At 39.3% G+C, this 18,619-nt stretch overlaps 1 protein-coding gene across 3 annotated transcripts in view; it reads left to right on the forward strand.

Annotated features, from left to right (window-relative positions):
• The window catches only part of LOC126325538 (phenoloxidase 1-like), a 279,076-nt gene that overhangs the window by 89,778 nt on the left and 170,679 nt on the right, over positions 1-18,619 (forward strand). For all 3 annotated transcript variants that reach the window (XM_049995249.1, XM_049995257.1, XM_049995260.1), the window contains 2 exons: positions 8,863-9,086; positions 14,768-14,970. In XM_049995249.1, the coding sequence (XP_049851206.1) occupies positions 8,863-9,086; positions 14,768-14,970 (427 nt within the window). The remainder of the gene's footprint in view (positions 1-8,862; positions 9,087-14,767; positions 14,971-18,619) is intronic.

Consider the following 18,619-nt stretch of genomic DNA (forward strand, 5'->3'; position numbering starts at 1 on the left):
GTTCTCATGAACCTCCCTATCAGTATCCTGACTCACTAATTATCTTCATAGCTATAATTATTTAACTCACATTACTTCTTCTTGAACTTCAACATAAATCATTACATCAGTTTTTATAATTAACCTGATGTCTTTCATAATTACTATCTTCATTAACAACTTCCTCTTTAGTCTCATTACATCTACATCTACATCTACATCTACATCTACATCCATACTCCGCAAGCCATCTGACGGTGTGTGGCGGAGGGTACCCTGAGTACCTCTATTGGTTCTCCCTTCTATTCCGGTCTCGTATTGTACGTGGAAAGAAGGATTGTCGGTATGCTTCTGTGTGGGCTCTAATCTCTCTGATTTTATCCTCATGGTCTCTTCGCGAGATATACGTAGGAGGGAGCAATATACTGCTTGACTCTTCGGTGAAGGTATGTTCTCGAAACTTTAACAAAAGCCCGTACCGAGCTACTGAGCGTCTCTCCTGCAGAGTCTTCCACTGGAGTTTATCTATCATCTCCGTAATGCTTTCGCAATTACTAAATGATCCTGTAACGAAGCGCGCTGCTCTCCGTTGGATCTTCTCTATCTCTTCTATCAACCCTACCTGGTGCGGATCCCATACTGCTGAGCAGTATTCAAGCATTGGGCGAACAAGCGTACTGTAACTAACTTCCTTTGTTGTCGGATTGCATTTCCTTAGGATTCTTCCAATGAATCTCAGTCTGGCATCTGCTTTACTGACGATCAACTTTATATGATCATTCCATTTTAAATCACTCCTAATGAGTACTCCCAGATAATTTATGGAATTAACTGCTTCCAGTTGCTGACCTGCTATTTTGTAGCTAAATGATAAGGGACCTATCTTTCTATGTATTCGCATCACATTACACATGTCTACATTGAGATTCAATTGCCATTCCGTGCACCATGCGTCAATTCGCTACAGATCCTTCTGCATTTCAGTACAATTTTCCATTGTTGCAACCTCTCGATACACCACAGCATCATCTGCAAAAAGCCTCAGTGAACTTCCGATGTCATCCACCAGGTCATTTATGTATATTGTGAACAGCAACGGTCCTATGACACTCCCCTGCGGCACACCTGAAATCACTCTTACTTCGGAAGACTTCTCTCCATTGAGAATGACATGCTGCGTTCTGTTATCTAGGACCTCCTCAATCCAATCACACAATTGATCTGATAGTCCGTATGCTCTTACTTTGTTCATTAAACGACTGTGGGGAACTGTGTCAAATGCCTTGCGGAAGTCAAGAAACACGGCATCTACCTGTAAACCCATGTCTAAGGCCCTCTGAGTCTCGTGGACGAATAGCACGAGCTGGGTTTCACACAACCGTCTTTTTCGAAACCCATGCTGATTCCTACAGAGTAGATTTCTAGTCTCCAGAAAAAACATTATACTCGAACAAAATACGTGTTCCAAAATTCTACAACTGATCGACGTTAGAGATATAGGTCTATAGTTCTGCACATCTGTTCGACGTCCCTTCTTGAAAACGGGGATGACCTGTGCCCTTTTCCAATCCTTTGGAACGCTTCGCTCTTCTAGAGACCTACGGTACACCGCTGCAAGAAGGGGGCAAGTTCCTTCGCGTACTCTGTGTAAAATCGAACTGGTATTCCATCAGGACCAGCGGCCTTTCCTCTTTTGAGCGATTTTAATTGTTTCTTTATCCCTCTGTCGTCTACTTCGATATCTACCATTTTGGCAACTGTGCGACAATCTAGAGAAGGAAGCACAGTGCAGTCTTCCTCTGTGAAACAGCTTTGGAAGAAGACATTTAGTAATTTGGCCTTTAGTCTGTCATCCTCTGTTTCTGTACCATTTTGGTCACAGAGTGTCTGGACATTTTGTTTTGATCCACCTACCACTTTGACATAGGACCAAAATTTCTTAGGATTTTCTGCCAAGTCAGTACATAGAACTTTACTTTCGAATTCATTGAAAGCCTCTCGCATAGCCCTCCTCACACTGCATTTCGCTTCGCGTAATTTTTGTTTGTCTGCAAGGCTTTGGCTATGTTTATGTTTGCTGTGAAGTTCCCTTTGCTTCCGCAGCAGTTTTCTAACTCGGTTGTTGTACCACGGTGGCTCTTTCCCATCTCTTACGATCTTGCTTGGCACATACTCATCTAACGCATATTGTACCATGGTTTTGAACTTTGTCCACTGATCCTCAACACTATCTGCACTTGAGACAAAACTTTTGTGTTGAGAAACAGAAAAATCTTCCTACCTTTTTTAATATTTCTATTTACGGCTGAAATCATCGATGCAGTAACCACTTTATGATCGCTGATTCCCTGTTCTGCATTAACTGATTCAAATAGTTCGGGTCTGTTTGTCACCAGAAAGTCTAATATGTTATCGCCACGAGTCGGTTTTCTGTTTAACTGCTCAAGGTAGTTTTCAGATAAAGCACTTAAAAATATTTCACTGGATTCTTTGTCCTTGCCACCCGTTATGAACGTTTGAGTCTCCCAGTCTATATCCGGCAAATTAAAATCTCCACCCAGAACTGTAACATGGTGGGGAAATCTACTCGAAATATTTTCCAAATTGTTCTTCAGGTGCTGAGCCACAACAGCTGCTGAGCCCAGGGGCCTATAGAGACATCCAATTACCGTGTCTGAGCCTGCTTTAACCGCGACCTTCACCCAAATCATTTCAGAATTCGAATCTTCGTCAATTTCCTTTGATACTATTGCATTTCTTATCGCTATAAACACGCCTCCCCCTTCACTGTCCAGCCTATCTCTGTGGTATACATTCCAAACCGAGTTTAGGATTTCATTACTGTTTACGTCTGGTTTCGGCCAACTTTCTGTTCCTAGTACTATATGGGCGTTGTGACCATTTATTAATGAGAGCAGTTACAGTTAAATGACAATATCTCTTACCCCCTCCCCCTCGCCTCTCCAGTACATGATCATCAGACCCACCAGTGTCAACATTAGATTTAACAAGGTAACTTTTAACTACTAGTTTCTCATTAATCAGCAACTTGTTGGTACAAACTTACCAAAATTATTTTTTAACACTTCTTTCTCTTTTAAAGTTTGATATCTTGACTGAATGAGATACACACGGAGAGGAATATGTTATCACATCATTTTCAGAATTCAGAAAGGCACGGCAGCTTCATATCTAATCTGTTTGGTGGATTAAGGATTAATGTGATTTGTAAGTGGTTACTAACAAGGTTAATACTATGCTGCTACCAATGTCCTGCCTCAGTTACACTTACATTTAACTGTCCAAACTTCGTCACAAAAACTGAAAACCCAAACTGATTCTAATTTCATACTGATTCTAGCACTGATCCACTAACAACCCATCACTAACAACTCACCCTTGTGGGCTCAGGCACCCTATTATTGGTACATTCACAGTAATCAACATTTGCATACATGGTGTTGGATTTACAAATTTTGTAAATTTACCATTACAGAATTCAACACCAGATTAAGTACATTTCAATGTAGGGAAAATAGTGATCTGTAGACATAAACTGATTACTCAGAATAATATGACATGTTATATTTATATTTGAAACTGAAGACATTTATGACTTTAACACAACTCAGACAAGCATTTTAATTAAGAAAATAATCAACAGATTTCTATTTAATTTTGTTGCATTATATAATTAAATGGTTTTGACAGGTATAATTAAACATCATCACAAGATATGTATGAAACAGTACATACTATTACATGCACATGACTTTTGACTTGAGACCATACATATCTGCTAAAACATCACATAAACTGCAATCAATGGTAACATTTTGACAAATGGTTAACATATGTAGCTGGTCAAAACATAAACTTCTGTATCTGTAAACAGAACAAAGTGTCTTTCAGATTTCATATAAATTATAGTATTGATCCCTTGAATATAGTGTGCCTTGGTCTGCCTCATTAAGACAGATTATGAATTTGATAAACAAGAATTTGTTTGTATTCACTCTGATTCACAATCAGAACAGTTGATGGAAGAATTCCCTTTCACTACCAGATATGTTGCAGCAGCCACATACACAAAGATCCACTTTTGGGATAGGCTTGCCATTTTGTATAAACTAGCTTGTTGAGTGCCCTTCACAGCTTCTGTGGAACTTCATTTTTCTGCTTCAAATTACCATGTCCTCCATCTTTTTAAAGTTGTCCTGTTGTTGAACCAGCATGGCTGCTAGTGATGAATAGTGATACTGGAAGTTCAGCAATCCTGTATATTGCAATTCTTGGATCAATCCCAATGGGGCATTTCCAGAATGTAGGATCTTGCCCAGTGACTTATGTACTGGTGAGATATAGATGAGGATGTTGTGCAAGTGGCTCAAAAAGGTTGGGCTTCTCAGCTGTAACAACCAGCACTGTTTGAACCCAACACTCATGGCTAGGGTCTTGTGGGTTACCTTGTATGCATTTAAATTCATGGAAAAGAACTGCTTTTTGGCAAAGGCCAGGGAGCAGAATGTGATTCAATAAGAGCAGCCATGCAGTGGGGGTTGATCTTAGGGTACCATAGATAATTATCATTGTGTTCTTCAGCTGTGCATCTAGCAATTGTGTGTGTGCTCTGTTGAGCCATACCAGAGCACCATATTCCACAATACAGTAGACTAATGCAACTGTTGAAATGTGCAGAGATCTGCCAGTGGAACCCAAGCTTGTCCACACAGTGTCTTTACTGTGGCATTTTCCAGTTGCTTTTTGTAGAACAGTCTCCAGTCCAATGTAACATCTATATACTGTGGATGCTGATTGCGTTGAAGTAGTCTGCCATGAAAATGGACATGGAGCTGTCTATTGGTTGCTTTATTGCACAAAAGAAAGCAAGTCATTTTTCTTTTGGTTGGGTTTTGTTTCAGTCTCCATCTCTGAAAGCATGTTCCCATGCTTGCCAGATCAGATGGTAGTTTGGCTTCTATTTCGTCAAACTTTTGGTGTCTCACTGCCAGCAACCAATCACTGGCATATCCAAACTTACAAGATCTAGTTTCAGGCCTATCAGAGATGTACAGATTGAACAGCAACTGGGCAAAGACAGATCCCTGATCATTTAGCACATTTCAAGAGCTTATCCTGTTGTCCATTATGACCCAAAATGACCGACCAGCAAGCTGGACTGTTTTTCTACATGAGATTATGAGAATAAGTTTGTAGAGAAGACCATATCACCATACTGTGTCATAAGCTGCTGAGAGCTGTACATATGCAGCTGATGTTTTTCAAGTCTTATAAAAGGTCTTATAATAGGTCATGAGGGACATAATTTGGACTGTACGGCTTCTTACTGGGTGAAAGCCAGCTTGTTCAAGAAATTTTATCAAATATGAGAGCTAAGATTCTTTTGTAGATGACTCTTTCAAGAAGCTTGTATATTAAGCTAAAGAAAGACTATTTGACATTATTTCTTTGGTTCATATTTGGTTTTCCTGGATTAATAATAGAGATGATGTTGGATTTTTCAATCTGTTTGGGATTCTTCCTTTCATCATGCTATTGGCAAAGAACTCAACTGACCATTTTTTGGTTTTTTTACTACAATCCAGGAGGAAATCCAGATTAATTCCATCAGGCTCTGATGCCTTTCCTGCTTTAACATTGCCTTTCCTGCTTTAATATCTTGAATCACCATTTTTACTTCATTGACAGCAAATGGATGGGAAAAACCGGTCTGGTTGGTGTAGCGTCTTCAAAGGCTTGAGTTTATGTTTGATATGGGTGGGGTGTGCTTTGTTCTGTGATGTTCTTGAACTAGCCATGACAATATTTGTAATTCTGTCTGACTGCAGGGCCTGACTAGGCTTTTCTACTAAATCTTTAAAAGTACAGGTTCATGATTGCTTCTGTCCATTTCTTATGTCGAGCCAAATCCAACATGCATAGCAGATTATCATTTATCTCTCTGTCCATTCTTTGGGGGAACTCCTTGTACAGTTCTTCACACTCAGCTTTCCATTCTGGTATTTACACTTTGCAGAATCCTATAGGGATGATTGCTGTTTTTGGGCATTGCTCTTATTAACCTTTGGTAGCTTTTGATAGCAGCTGGAATCTAGCCTAGGCATTTGTTTAGGAAGGAGAAGAAATTCTTTCAGTCTTCCTTCTTAAAATTCTGTCTTGGACAGGGATAGGACCTGATCAGGGGGGATGCTCATTTCTATTTCAATTAGAGCTGGTCAGTGTATTCCGTATGGGAAGTCTAGAAATATATCCTTGCAGTGGCATGTTCTCAATATTTTTGCTTATGATGCACAAATCTGGGTTGTATTCTTGCTTCCAAGCTGCTGATTTAAAATATGTCTTTTCTTTTGGATCAAAGAGTAGAAATCACTGATATTATTGGTCCAGTCTGTTGGTGTTTCACTTTAGCAATCATTGGTCCCACACTTCAATTGCGAGTGGTAACAAAGTCCCCTCAACAAACCACTGGGTTGGGCAGTAAAGGCAGAGCTTCTGGTGTCTAGTCAGTGGCAGAGTGTTTAAATACATGTTACTGATAATTATTTCTCCCAATTTAATGAAGACTGCATGAGTTTGTCAGCACGTTGTAGATGTTGCCACCAATGCCAACCTTGTGTGAATGCTCTGAAAAGCTAATCATTTGCATATCACAGCATCTTCTTCCTGTCAGTCAAATTTCGCATCTGTAGCCCATCATCTACATGGTGTAGCAATTTTAAGGCCAGTAGTGTAGATTGCAAAATAGTATGGAAATAGTTACATAAGTCACAATCCCATTGAAAATATTAATACAAAAATCAATATTTGCACTTTTTAATGCTCAGTTTGCAGGAGAGCTTCTGTAAAGTTTGGAAGGTAGGAGACGGATACTGGCAGAAGTAAAGCCGTGAGTACCGGGCGTGAGTCGTGCTTCGGTAGCTCAGATGGTAGAGCACTTGCCCACGAAAGGCAAAGGTCCTGAGTTTGAGTCTCGGTCTGGCGCACAGTTTTAATCTGCCAGGAAGTTTCATATCAGTGAACACTCTGCTGCAGAGTGAAAATCTCATTCTCAGTTACATAGTTTGTCATGTATAAGTACGGTGAAATGTGGCTTCTAAAAGGTCAAATCCTGGTATTTTTGCTCATTCGATTAACTGGTCTCCACTCTCAGTATGAGTATCTTGAATGGCTAAGACATCAATAGCATTATCTACGAGTATTTTATGCAGGAACTGGACCAGCTTAGCCCTTCTATGTTGACTTCGCAGTTCTTGATACATTGACCAAGATTTCTTATCAAGGACCAGTTAAATTTACTGTAGTGTCAAGTATCATTTGCTTTATCAAGGAGATCCAAAGACTGTATGGCAACCTATGATGTCAGCTCTTTAGCATTACCAAATGTGCACCATGTAGAGGCAAGCTGACACTGCACCCACCATATGAAACAAAACAGCAACAAAGCATGACAAAAAGTACCACTAATGCCCTCACAACTATCTTTTATATTGTAAGAATCCCACAAACTCTTGTCACATAATGATTTACAGTTTACTTTTGCAGTTTTTGCGCCTAGAATGGAATTAAGCAAGTTACCATACCCATTTCAGTCTACTTTTAGTGGTATGGTGGAACATTTTGTGGGAATGTTTAAGACACAGATGAAAAAAATCTTGATGTCCACTCCTATTGATTCTTCACTAATCTCCTTTGTATCTTTGCACTGGACAACACTGTTTAAAGATCAAAGTTCAGTGGAACTTTTGCATTGACACCTTCACTGTACCTTGCTAAATTTGTTGCAGCCTCCATTAGTACACTGAGTGGGATGGTACAGTGCATAGCACACTTCACTCACATTCTGGAGGATGATTGTTCAAATCCTCATCCAACCATCTGGATTTAGGTTGTCCACAATTTCCCTAAATCATTTAAGGCAATTGCCAGAATGGTCCTTTGAAAGAACATGGCCGATTTCTTTTCCCAGCTTCCCTAATCCAAGCTTGTGTTCAGTCTCTAATGTCCTCATTGTCAATGGAGTCTTGAAACACAAATCATCTTTCTGTCACTACAAGAAGGAGAAAAAGATGCTGCACCTTTAAGGTGGGCATCTTCATATGGCCACACGCATTCAGAAATATGCATGACCCGATATGTGGCTCCATTTTCATCCAGCAAATCTGTCTGATATCTTCTCATAGAGGCATCCTTTGCTGCCACCAAGACAAGTTCTGTTTGCACCAGCAAGGCCAAGCCACACCTATGAATCTGCTACACCAGTGGGGGCAGCTAGCCTCAGCTGCTCCAAGAACTGAGAAAAGCAGACATATTGTCTGGTTCCAAGATGACATCCCGCATGGTAAACATCTGACATTCTCAGTTGTCCACTTGGTGTCCATCACACTTATGGGTCTGAATCCAGATGATACAGAGGAGGGCCCCCAATCTGTATTGGGTCTGTTGTCATGTCCACAGCCCACTCAGGGACTTGCAGCAAGCCACAAGTCTGTCCACGGTTGTGACCTACATTGCTGCCACTGGACCCAGAGTAGTACACCAGCTACACCATAGGCTGATGACTGTGTCAGAACATATACAGAGACAAAATATGTTTGAAGCTCCTATCATAAGACAAAGTCTTCTGTAGATTGTTATACCAATTATAAAACCTTTCTACATACAATCAGTGGTTTTGTTACTGTCATTGCACAGTCACTACACACAAAATCATTTTTTTAAATCTTTATACTGTGATTCATTCTCAGCAAGTCATGTTCTTCTACATGTAAATATGCAGTCTTTAACTGATTACTCTTAATCACTGTTTTATTCTTTTGAATTGTTTCCAATATTAATTAAACTGACATTGACCTTGTGTTTCAGATATGCCTAACAGAGAAGACTTCCTTTCTGCCTCTGTTTTCTGTAGGGAGAGACTGAATCCTTATCTTTATATATACGCATTATCTGTAGCAATACTGCACAGACCAGATACACGTGATGTTGGTTTACCTTCGCTTATCGGTGTTTTCCCTCATAAATTTGTTAATGGGGAAATTTTCACAAGAGTAAGGCAGGAGGCAAATGCTGTCCCACCTGGCTCAAGGGTTAGTACTCTTCTGTCTGTAAGCACATTTCTATTAATAATTTTCACCTTATCTATCCTCTATTGATGAAAAGAGTACCAAAAAGACAAACATCAATCAACAGAGAATCTCTTCATTTTGTAGGTATTCATTGTAGCTAATATTAGACCTGATAAATGTCAGTTAAGTTTTTTAAATCCTGCTATAAAAACCTCAAGATATCATGGTCAGAACAGATCCCTCCTGGTAGTTGTCCTGTATAATGTGTCAATGGAGATGTGAACATTGGATCTTGGCACAACACCAGATGAAAGAAATCACATGTATTGAATACAAGTGACCACAAAGGCCACCATAGAAGAAGAGCCATGATGAGAATATATTTAATCTAATGATGAGTGGTCAGTGGAAGTGGATGTATCTTCATTTTTTCAGATGAAATTGTCACTGAGAATGAGCTCTTTGCTTTCTTCTGGTAATTACAGCATAAGGCATACTGCAGTATGTCCAGGTATGTGGTACCAATGACTATTCTCTACACAAATAAAAACTATGCAATGACCTACTTTCAACTGTACTTCCAGCATACAAGTGTCTACCAGTGTCCATACAAATGAGTTAAAAATGTGTTGGTGGTTATACTCATGTAGAATGTGAAGCTACTTTTATAAGTAGACTGATGGGTAATGCTACTAATTTTATTCATATATTTCCCCTTGACATTTTAGCATGCCCAGGTTCCAAAACTGGAGTACATGACAATTGCTGTGTGTATAAGACAACTTTTAACAATTGATAAAGAATGTGTATGGAATGTTAACTGTCACAATCTCAGTCAAGGAAACAGAAATACACTACTGGCCATTAAACTGCTACACCAAGAAGAAATGCAGATGATAAATGTGTATTCATTGGACAAATATATTATACTAGAACTGACATCTGCTTACATTTTCACAAAATTTGGGTGCCTAGATCCTGAGAAATCAGTACCCAGAACAACCACCTCTGGCCATAATAATGGCCTTGATATGACAGGGCATTGAGTCAAACAGAGTTTGGATGGCGTGTACATGTACAGCTGCCTATGCAGCTTCAACATGATACCACAGCTCATCAATAGTAGTGACTGGCGTATTGTGATGAGCCAGTGACTCGGCCACCATTGACCAGATGTTTTCAGTTGGTGAGAGATCTGGAGAATGTGCTGGCCAGGGCAGCAGTCAAACATTTTCTATATCCGTACAGGACTTGCAACATGCAGTCGTGCATTATCCTGCTGAAATGTAGGGTTTCACAGGGATCGAATGAAGGATAGAGCCACAAGTCGCAACACATCTGAAGTGTAACATCCACTGATCAAAGTGCTGTCAATGCGAACAAGAGGTGACTGAGACATGTAACCAATGGCAACCCATACCATCACGCCGGGTGATACACCAGTATGGCGATGATGAAGACATGCTTCCAAAGTGTGTTGACTACAATGTGACCATTATGTGCTGTAAACAGAACCTGGATTCATCCAAAAAAAAAAATGACTTTTTGCCATTTGTGCACTCAGGTTTGTTGTTGAGTACACCATCACAGGCACTCCTGTCTGTGATGCAGCATCAGGGGTAACTGCAGCCATGGTCTCCGAGCTGATAGTCCATGCTGCTGCAAACGTCATCAAACTATTTGTGCAGATGGTTGTTGTCTTGCAAATGTCCCCATCTGTTGACTCAGGGTTCGAGACGTGGCTACATGATCTGTTACAGCCATGTGGATAAGATGACTGTCACCTCAACTGCTAGTGATATGAGGCCATTGGGTTCCAGCACGGCATTCCGTATTATGCTCCTGAACCCACCGATTCCATATTCTTCTAACAGTCATTGGATCTCGGCCAATGTGAGAAGCAATGTTGCGATATGATAAACCGCAATCATGATAGACTACAATCCAACCTTTATCAAAGTCGGAAATGTGACGGTACACATTTCTCCTCCTTACACAAGGCATCACAACAACGTTTCACCAGGCAACGCCAGTCAGCTGCTATTTGTGTATGAGAAATCGGTTGGAAACTTTCCTCATGTCAGCACATTGTAGGTGTTGCCACCAACGCCAACCTTGTGTGAATGCTCTGAAAAGCTAATCATTTGCATATCACAACATCTTCTTCCTGTCAGTTAAATTTTGCATCTGTAGCACATCATCTTCATGGTGTAGCAATTTTAATGGCTAGTAGTGTAGATTGCAAAATAGTATGGAAATAGTTACATAAGTCACAATCCCATTGAAAAAATTAATACAAAAATCAATATTTGCACTTTTTAATGCTCAGTTAAACAGTTTGTCGTGCAAGAAGTACCATACTTGGAATAGTAGTTATGTATAATAACAACTGACAAACCATAAAATTTTGTACAAATAGATTTTATTGTCCTATAAGGTAGAAAGCATGATGTCACAAACATCAATCAGAGCAAACTAACTATAGATCCAGAGAGGTTAGCTGAGCTCTCTGAAGGCAGCAATATTGTACTGGGCGATTCCATGGATGTGTGTCCACACGGAGGCTCCCGCTGCTGATAGTGCTAATATGGAACACATGGGAGAAATATGTGTACACTGACAAGATGTTGTTGTGTTGGAGGTGTAAATCACTGAAATGTCATAACTGGTGAGGTGCCTCACCAGGCACAGGGCATGGCCAAAGCACTAAGTGGGAGGAGCTTCCAGAGGCTGAGGAGAGGGGGATGGTGGTGTGGTGTAAGTGGTGTGATGGTCCACGATTGGTGAGGCAGCAGGAGGCATGACATCATCATCTGTGATGAAGGAATGTGCGGCATACCCAGTGTGATAGGTAGAGGCTGATTAGGCAGTGGCAGAGGCAGTGTCATCCCCCACATCAGTGGCAGAAGCACTGTATACAGAGGTGGTGATGAGAGGACTCGGTTGGTCATGAAGCAAGATGTTAAACCCAGTGTACTGGTGCACAAGGGAAGGGGCATAGCATGTTTCATTGACCTGGAGACTACTCTGTGGACTGTCTGCCAATTTGTGAAACTAGCAGAGATGACTAACAGTGACTCAAGCAGGGTGACATTGACCTCTTCTTCTGAGTATCAGTTAACTTCTGAGAGAAGAAGTGCAGTGGCTGTGTTGTGCCAGCAATCTCGTGCTGTAGTACCACATCAGTCACACAATTGCTGGTGTCTGTGGTGATCACAAGATGTGTGTCCAGTGATGGAAGCACAAGGGTAACTTCCTGTGTGACATCAGATTTAATCTTGTTGATGGCCATTTGTATTTCAGTCATGTATATCACGTATCATTTGCCAGTGATGTTCCTGCTGAGCAGCAGCTCAATCAGAGGAAAGAGTGTGGTAGTTCTTGATAGTCTGAGGGGGTAGGGAGGAGGCAGAGTTGCTCCCTTTTCTCTAGCATGGAGTATTTCCCTGAAGCATCAGCGAAATGTCCAACAAAGGTGACACATGATTGCCATAGTTGGCAGTTGTCACTGTTATTTATGACACTGTGTGTCACTAGCTTTTCTAACATGGCACGTAAATTTGATATCATATTCATCAGGAGACTGGGAGAAAATTATCATGTCATCTAGGTAAGCATAGCAGAAGGATGTGTTAAATAGGAGTCCATCAATAAACTTCCACCACATTTTTTAAGCTATATGCCATAAATAAAAACTCAAACAGATCAAATGGCTTGGTTCTTGCATTTTTTGGTATATTCTTGTCGGCCATAGGTATCTGTAAATGGGCCCTTTTACAGTCAACAACACTGAATATGGTGACACCAAGAAGTTTGTGTGTAAAAGCCTTGCAAGTTTGGTACAGAGTAGCTATCTATTACAGTCCAGGCATTATGGAAATGATAATCATCACACAGTCACCAGATATTATTATATTTGAAGACGAGTTTGAAGGGGAAGCTCAGCATTGTCAGATGGCTGTACAATACCAGCACACAAAAGTTCATCCACACCTGCCACAGGTGATTTTAATGCAGTTAACTTTCCCATCATGGACAGTAAAAATAATCTGTGGCCAGATGGACTGGTGTGAAGTGGTGGACAAGAGCGTAGTGATAGGTGTTATTGTAACACAATTGTCAATGGACAACCCTATCGCAGAAGCACAGTCAAAAAACTGGATGTGGTTGGGTGAGCACAATTAGGTAAAGGCAACTGAGTGACCTGTTTTGAGGCCAATGAAATGTCTTCATTGTCGGGCAGTGGGTGTAGGTGTTGCAGAACAGTGAGTTGCTGTTGCTCCATATGAAGTTCACTAGAAGTCTTGGTGATGCTTGTAGAGAGAAGGTCATTGGTTTCTCACATATCTGAGTTGGAATGCTGGAGTTCAGAGTGCATGGCAGATTTCATGTGGAGCTCATCCAGAAGCATTTTGTATTTCAAGATAACATCAAGAGGCATCTCTGACTGTGAAGTAGGAGATGGCAGCGTATCGTTTGCAGGAAGGGAGTTGCTGATATTTCTGCTGATCAGCTGTTGGCCACCATGGTGCAAGAGCAGAGGGCAGTTCAGGTCTGGCAGTAAACAGTAGTGCTCTTAAGCAAGGCTCCACTGTTGCCACTAACAATGTCCAGGGCTTAGGTGCATGGTTGCCAAGATTGAGAGTGATGGAGGCAGTGCCAGCCACTGGTACCACTGAGTCATTAGCTGGATGTCATTGTGAGGATGAAGGTGAACATATAGTTTGTTTCGACTGACTGGCATAGGTCAGAGACCAGGTGGAGATGCATTGGTGGTAGTCTGCATTTTATGCATTTGATTATGTTCATGATGCTGGAGACCGCACAGAGCAGTAGTGGCAAGGTTCAGCAAGTCACAGACGACATCAAGAGGTACAGTGCAAGGTGCACAATAGCAGCCAGGAATGCAGGCAGGGTGTTTGGCTAGTCTGGGCCTGGGTCGTGCATTGTTGACAATGTGGGTGGGGATGCTGTCAGCTGTAGTGCAGTCGCGATGATAATTAATCAATGAGCAGTACTGTGTGAGCACTAGCATTCTGTCAGCCAGACATAGTTTGAAACCTAGTGGAGTAAAGGAGTGTCCTCATATGCCAGCATTGCCACTTTAATGCTCTTCAACTGCTTTAATAGCCAAAAGGTCCACAGGGCATGATATGGGCATAGGCTTGTATCAGTTTGCAGGTGAAGCTTGCACCACACCGCAGAAGGCATGCTGTGACCGAGTGAGGTTTGACTTACCACTAGATGAAGTTATTGCACTGGCATATGGGATAGACATTAAAGCAGAAGTGCTTCAATTGTCTTGTACTTGTCTGTGTCACTAATGAGATCGGCATGATCACCAAGGTAGTTAAGAAGTACTGCAAATTTGTCATTGTCCTTAGTTTTGCCTGTGGACTGCATTCTGCACTCACTAGGCGTGAATCATAGCATTGGTGAGTCCACATTCAATGGATGGAGTTTTAGTCTGAATTAAGTGCAGGTCTAGAGTGGTTAGTTGAGCTAACTCAGGGCAGCAATATTGTGCTGGCCGACTCCACAGTTTTATGTCCCCACAGTCACATTAGATTATTTGAATAACCGCTACATTGCTAAAAAAGTATTGTATTAATAAATGCATTAATTGTACTAAGTAATGTATTATCTATGACCAGAGATAATTTTGAAAATTTATATTGTGAAAATTTCTCTTGTTGAATCAGGTTCCGATAGAAATACCACAGGATTTCACTGCCTCTGACCTAGAACCTGAGCACCGTGTTGCCTATTTTCGTGAAGATATTGGAATAAATTTGTTCCACTGGCACTGGCATCTTGTGTATCCGTTTGAAGGACCTCTCAACATTGTGAATAAAGATCGCCGTGGTGAACTTTTCTACTACCTACATAAACAACTTGTTGCCAGGTAAATTTATTGCTTCATAACATTATAAGACATAAAAAAGAGTTTTAGTAAATTATTTTGTTTTAAAATGATTTAGAATGGTGCTAGGTAAAATTTAGCCATCATTTGAAACTTCCTGCTGTGTCAGCTGACAAAAATGGAAGGTAAATCTCAGTAACAGGGAGACACTATCAGAGAGTGAAATTTTGGGGGGGGGGGGGGTTAATTGTAGTGAAGTTTATCAATATAGGAATGTGGTGTAGTCATTATTATCACCAATTGGTATCAAACTGTATGCACTGTTCACCTTGTTAGATTCAGTTACAATGAACATAAAAAAATCAAGGGTAACGTTATTAATATGACATAGTGCATAAGTAAAAAGTATAACACAAAAGGAGTGTTTAGGTGGCTGATGTATAGATGAGATGTGATTGGAGCAGCAACAGAAAACATGTATAAGTTGCTGTTTCCCAGTTCAAAATACATGTGATGCTCTGATATCTTATCCACAGTCTTTACATATCATTTCCCTCTCTGCCACCCATCCTCCCTTTTCCCTGTGAATCAAATGAGAAGACAATGGTAGTGAACACATTGCTCATACTTGCCAATAATGTTTGTAAAAATGAAATCTGTTAAAATGCTTTGTTAGATGTAAAAATGGCTGTACATTCAAACGAAACAGCCTGAAATAAACTTGTGGAGACAATTAATGTATCCATGATGTCTGAAAATTTGGAAAATAAGATGATCAAGCTTGTGGATTTAGAAAATGAAAAGTGATAAAATATGTTATCTGACTGTTGGGAGTAATATCACACTGTGTTCTAGAGGTGCACTGTTAGTGTTTCACTGACTGGGTAACAACTTTTTATGAGGTCAGTTGTACCTGGCTCTTGGAAATACTAAAACATAATTTAATAGAGTGCAGAGATCAAAGACTAATTTACAATCTGTTTATTTGTGTATTTTCAGCCCATATAATAATCAGCTTTTGGACATTGAATTAGATTTTAGTTCACGTATACAAAGGTTTAGTTAAAATATATAAGTGCACATTGATGTAAATATTGGTCAGAAATTATCATTTTTTGCCACAAAAATAAACTTATGCTGTATACACTGTTTTACAGAGAGATTACAATGTGAAATACAAAAGCATACATTGATATAGTGTGAGAAGATAAGAAATTATCATTTTTGTGTTGCAAAAAATAAAACACCACATGAGGACTGGAGGCACTGAGGTGGTTAAAACTGGGACAGGTGTGAGACAGTGTTATTCCTTTGTTTCTAAGTTAATCAGTATGTGTGGAGATAAGGAATTATTATTGTAATTTCATTATTTTGACACTGTATGTTGAATTATTTATAAGATGAAGTGTAAAAATGATATGTTGATTATTCCTGAATCAGAAAATTAATGCTCTAAAAGAGTACTTACCTTTCAGAAAATATATAGTATTGGAAAAAATATAACATAAAAGTATAGCATCAGAAAAAGGCAGTACTCATGATGATGTCTCACAAATGTATGTCCTTACATGTAAAAGTTGGATCAACCATTCTGGAAGAAAGTGAACAGTTCAAATACTTGGGAAGTTGAAATGTGTCAAGGCAAAATAGCTCCACTTGGTGTGATACCACTCCTAAAATAAATAATATTTATTTTTCTTTTCCTCTTTATTTTGCATACTTGATACACTTAAAAACTAACCTCGCTAATGTTTGTTTTGGAATTTAAAAATTTTGTTTGAAGGCCTATGACACAGCAAGTTGGAATTATTCCATCTGTTATAACTTCAACTCCTGTGAAGAACTAATTTTCCCCTTTGCTCATTTCTCATGTTTGATACATTTTCTGAGTATTGTACATGTGAGAATTGATCAAATATTTCAAATCATCAACTAAGCAGTTTCCTACTTAGATTCATTATTGATGGTAATGTTTTTGATGTCTTGATTCTAAGGATTGAAATTGACTTCCCCCTTTGCTATTGTTCAAAACCAAATGAGAAATAAAGTCCAGAGCAAGTGCACTTTTCTAGCTTAACATCACTAGGTGTGTACAGCTAAGAAGTAGGTGAGAAGGACAGTCAGTCAGTAACTGCTTCTTGCTACTCCTTATTGAATTTGTAACTATTTCAAATGTCTTAATGCCTCCCAAAACTTGAATCATTTTAGGCAAGAGAAGTAAAACATAATATGTTAACACTGAGACACCACAATTCTGCAGGTTTAAATGGGATACTCACAAAAGTTCTTAAATTTTTGCGCAAAATGACACAGAATCTATAATAATAATCAAATGTTTTGAATACGAATGTTTCCAAGAGGTGCTAAAGTACATAGAAATAAAACCATTGCACAACAAAGGATCAAGAAAAGACATGGGAAATTGTCATCCCATCTCTCTTCATCCAGTCCTGCCAAAAGTATCTGAAAAAGCTGTTGCCATCCAGATTCAAAATTTTATTGAAAAATATGACATTATTTTGAAGAAACAGAGTGACTTCTAGCATGGAAAAAGCACAGTAGAAACAGTTCAAAAGTTTGTTGGTAAGATTAGCACATCATTAGGCAATAAGAATAAAGTTGCAGGAATCTTTTTTGACCTCATAAAAGTCTTTCACTCAATAAATCATGCCATTCTTACCTATAAGATTTTATCATTATCATTATTATTATTATTATTATTATTATTTAGTCATCTGTTGACATATTAAAATGTATGGATGTTGTCAGTTGCGTACATTCATATATTTATACAGTTTGTTGTTACATGTGGTTAAACTTTGTGACATATAAGCTATTTACAATCATTTTTGCTCCTGATCAAAATATTATGAAACAAAAGCTATTTACAATCATTTGTACTAAGGAATTCACTTATAATGTAAAAGCAGTGTCCTTACAAAAACAATTTAAGATTTTTCCTAAAGCAGTACATGTTATCTGCTTCTTTTATTTTCTGTGGCAGTTTATTATACAGTTTTTCACCTTCATACAAGAAGCTATTATGAGTCTTATGTTTATTCTTCCTTTCTTGGTGAAGACAGTGACTTGTTCTTGTACTATAGTTTTGAAAACTGCTATTTGTGATATAATTTTCTATATTTTTCTTGATGAACACTATGGTTTGGAATATAAATTCACAAGCAACAGTTAACATTTCTAACATTTTGACAAGTTCTGTGCAGTGGGCCCACTTACTGCTTTTTGTTATAATTCTTACTGCTCACTTTTGCATTTTTAATATTGTTTGTAAATTCTGAGCACTCTTTCCCTAGAAAATAATACCATAACTGATTACTGAATGAACATAACTAAAGTATACAGTTCCCAAACATTCCCTACTGTATGTGGATACAAGGACTCTAAGTATCTAAAAACAAAGATGATGTAATTTACCAAACCAAAGCGTTGGTATGTTGATAGAGACACTAACAAACACGAACACACACACAAAATTCAAGCTTTTGCAACCAACAGTTGCTTCATCAGAAGAGGGAAGGAGAGGGAAAGACAAAAGGCTGTGGGTTTTAAGGGTGAGGTTATGGAGTCATTCCAATCTCAGGAGCAAAAAGACTTACCATAGGGAGAAAAAAGGACAGGTACACAGTCGCACACATACACATATCCATCCGCACATATACAGACACAAGCA

Source organism: Schistocerca gregaria, chromosome 2 (genome assembly GCF_023897955.1).
Source record: "Schistocerca gregaria isolate iqSchGreg1 chromosome 2, iqSchGreg1.2, whole genome shotgun sequence".
NCBI classification, from domain to species: Eukaryota; Metazoa; Arthropoda; class Insecta; order Orthoptera; family Acrididae; genus Schistocerca; species Schistocerca gregaria.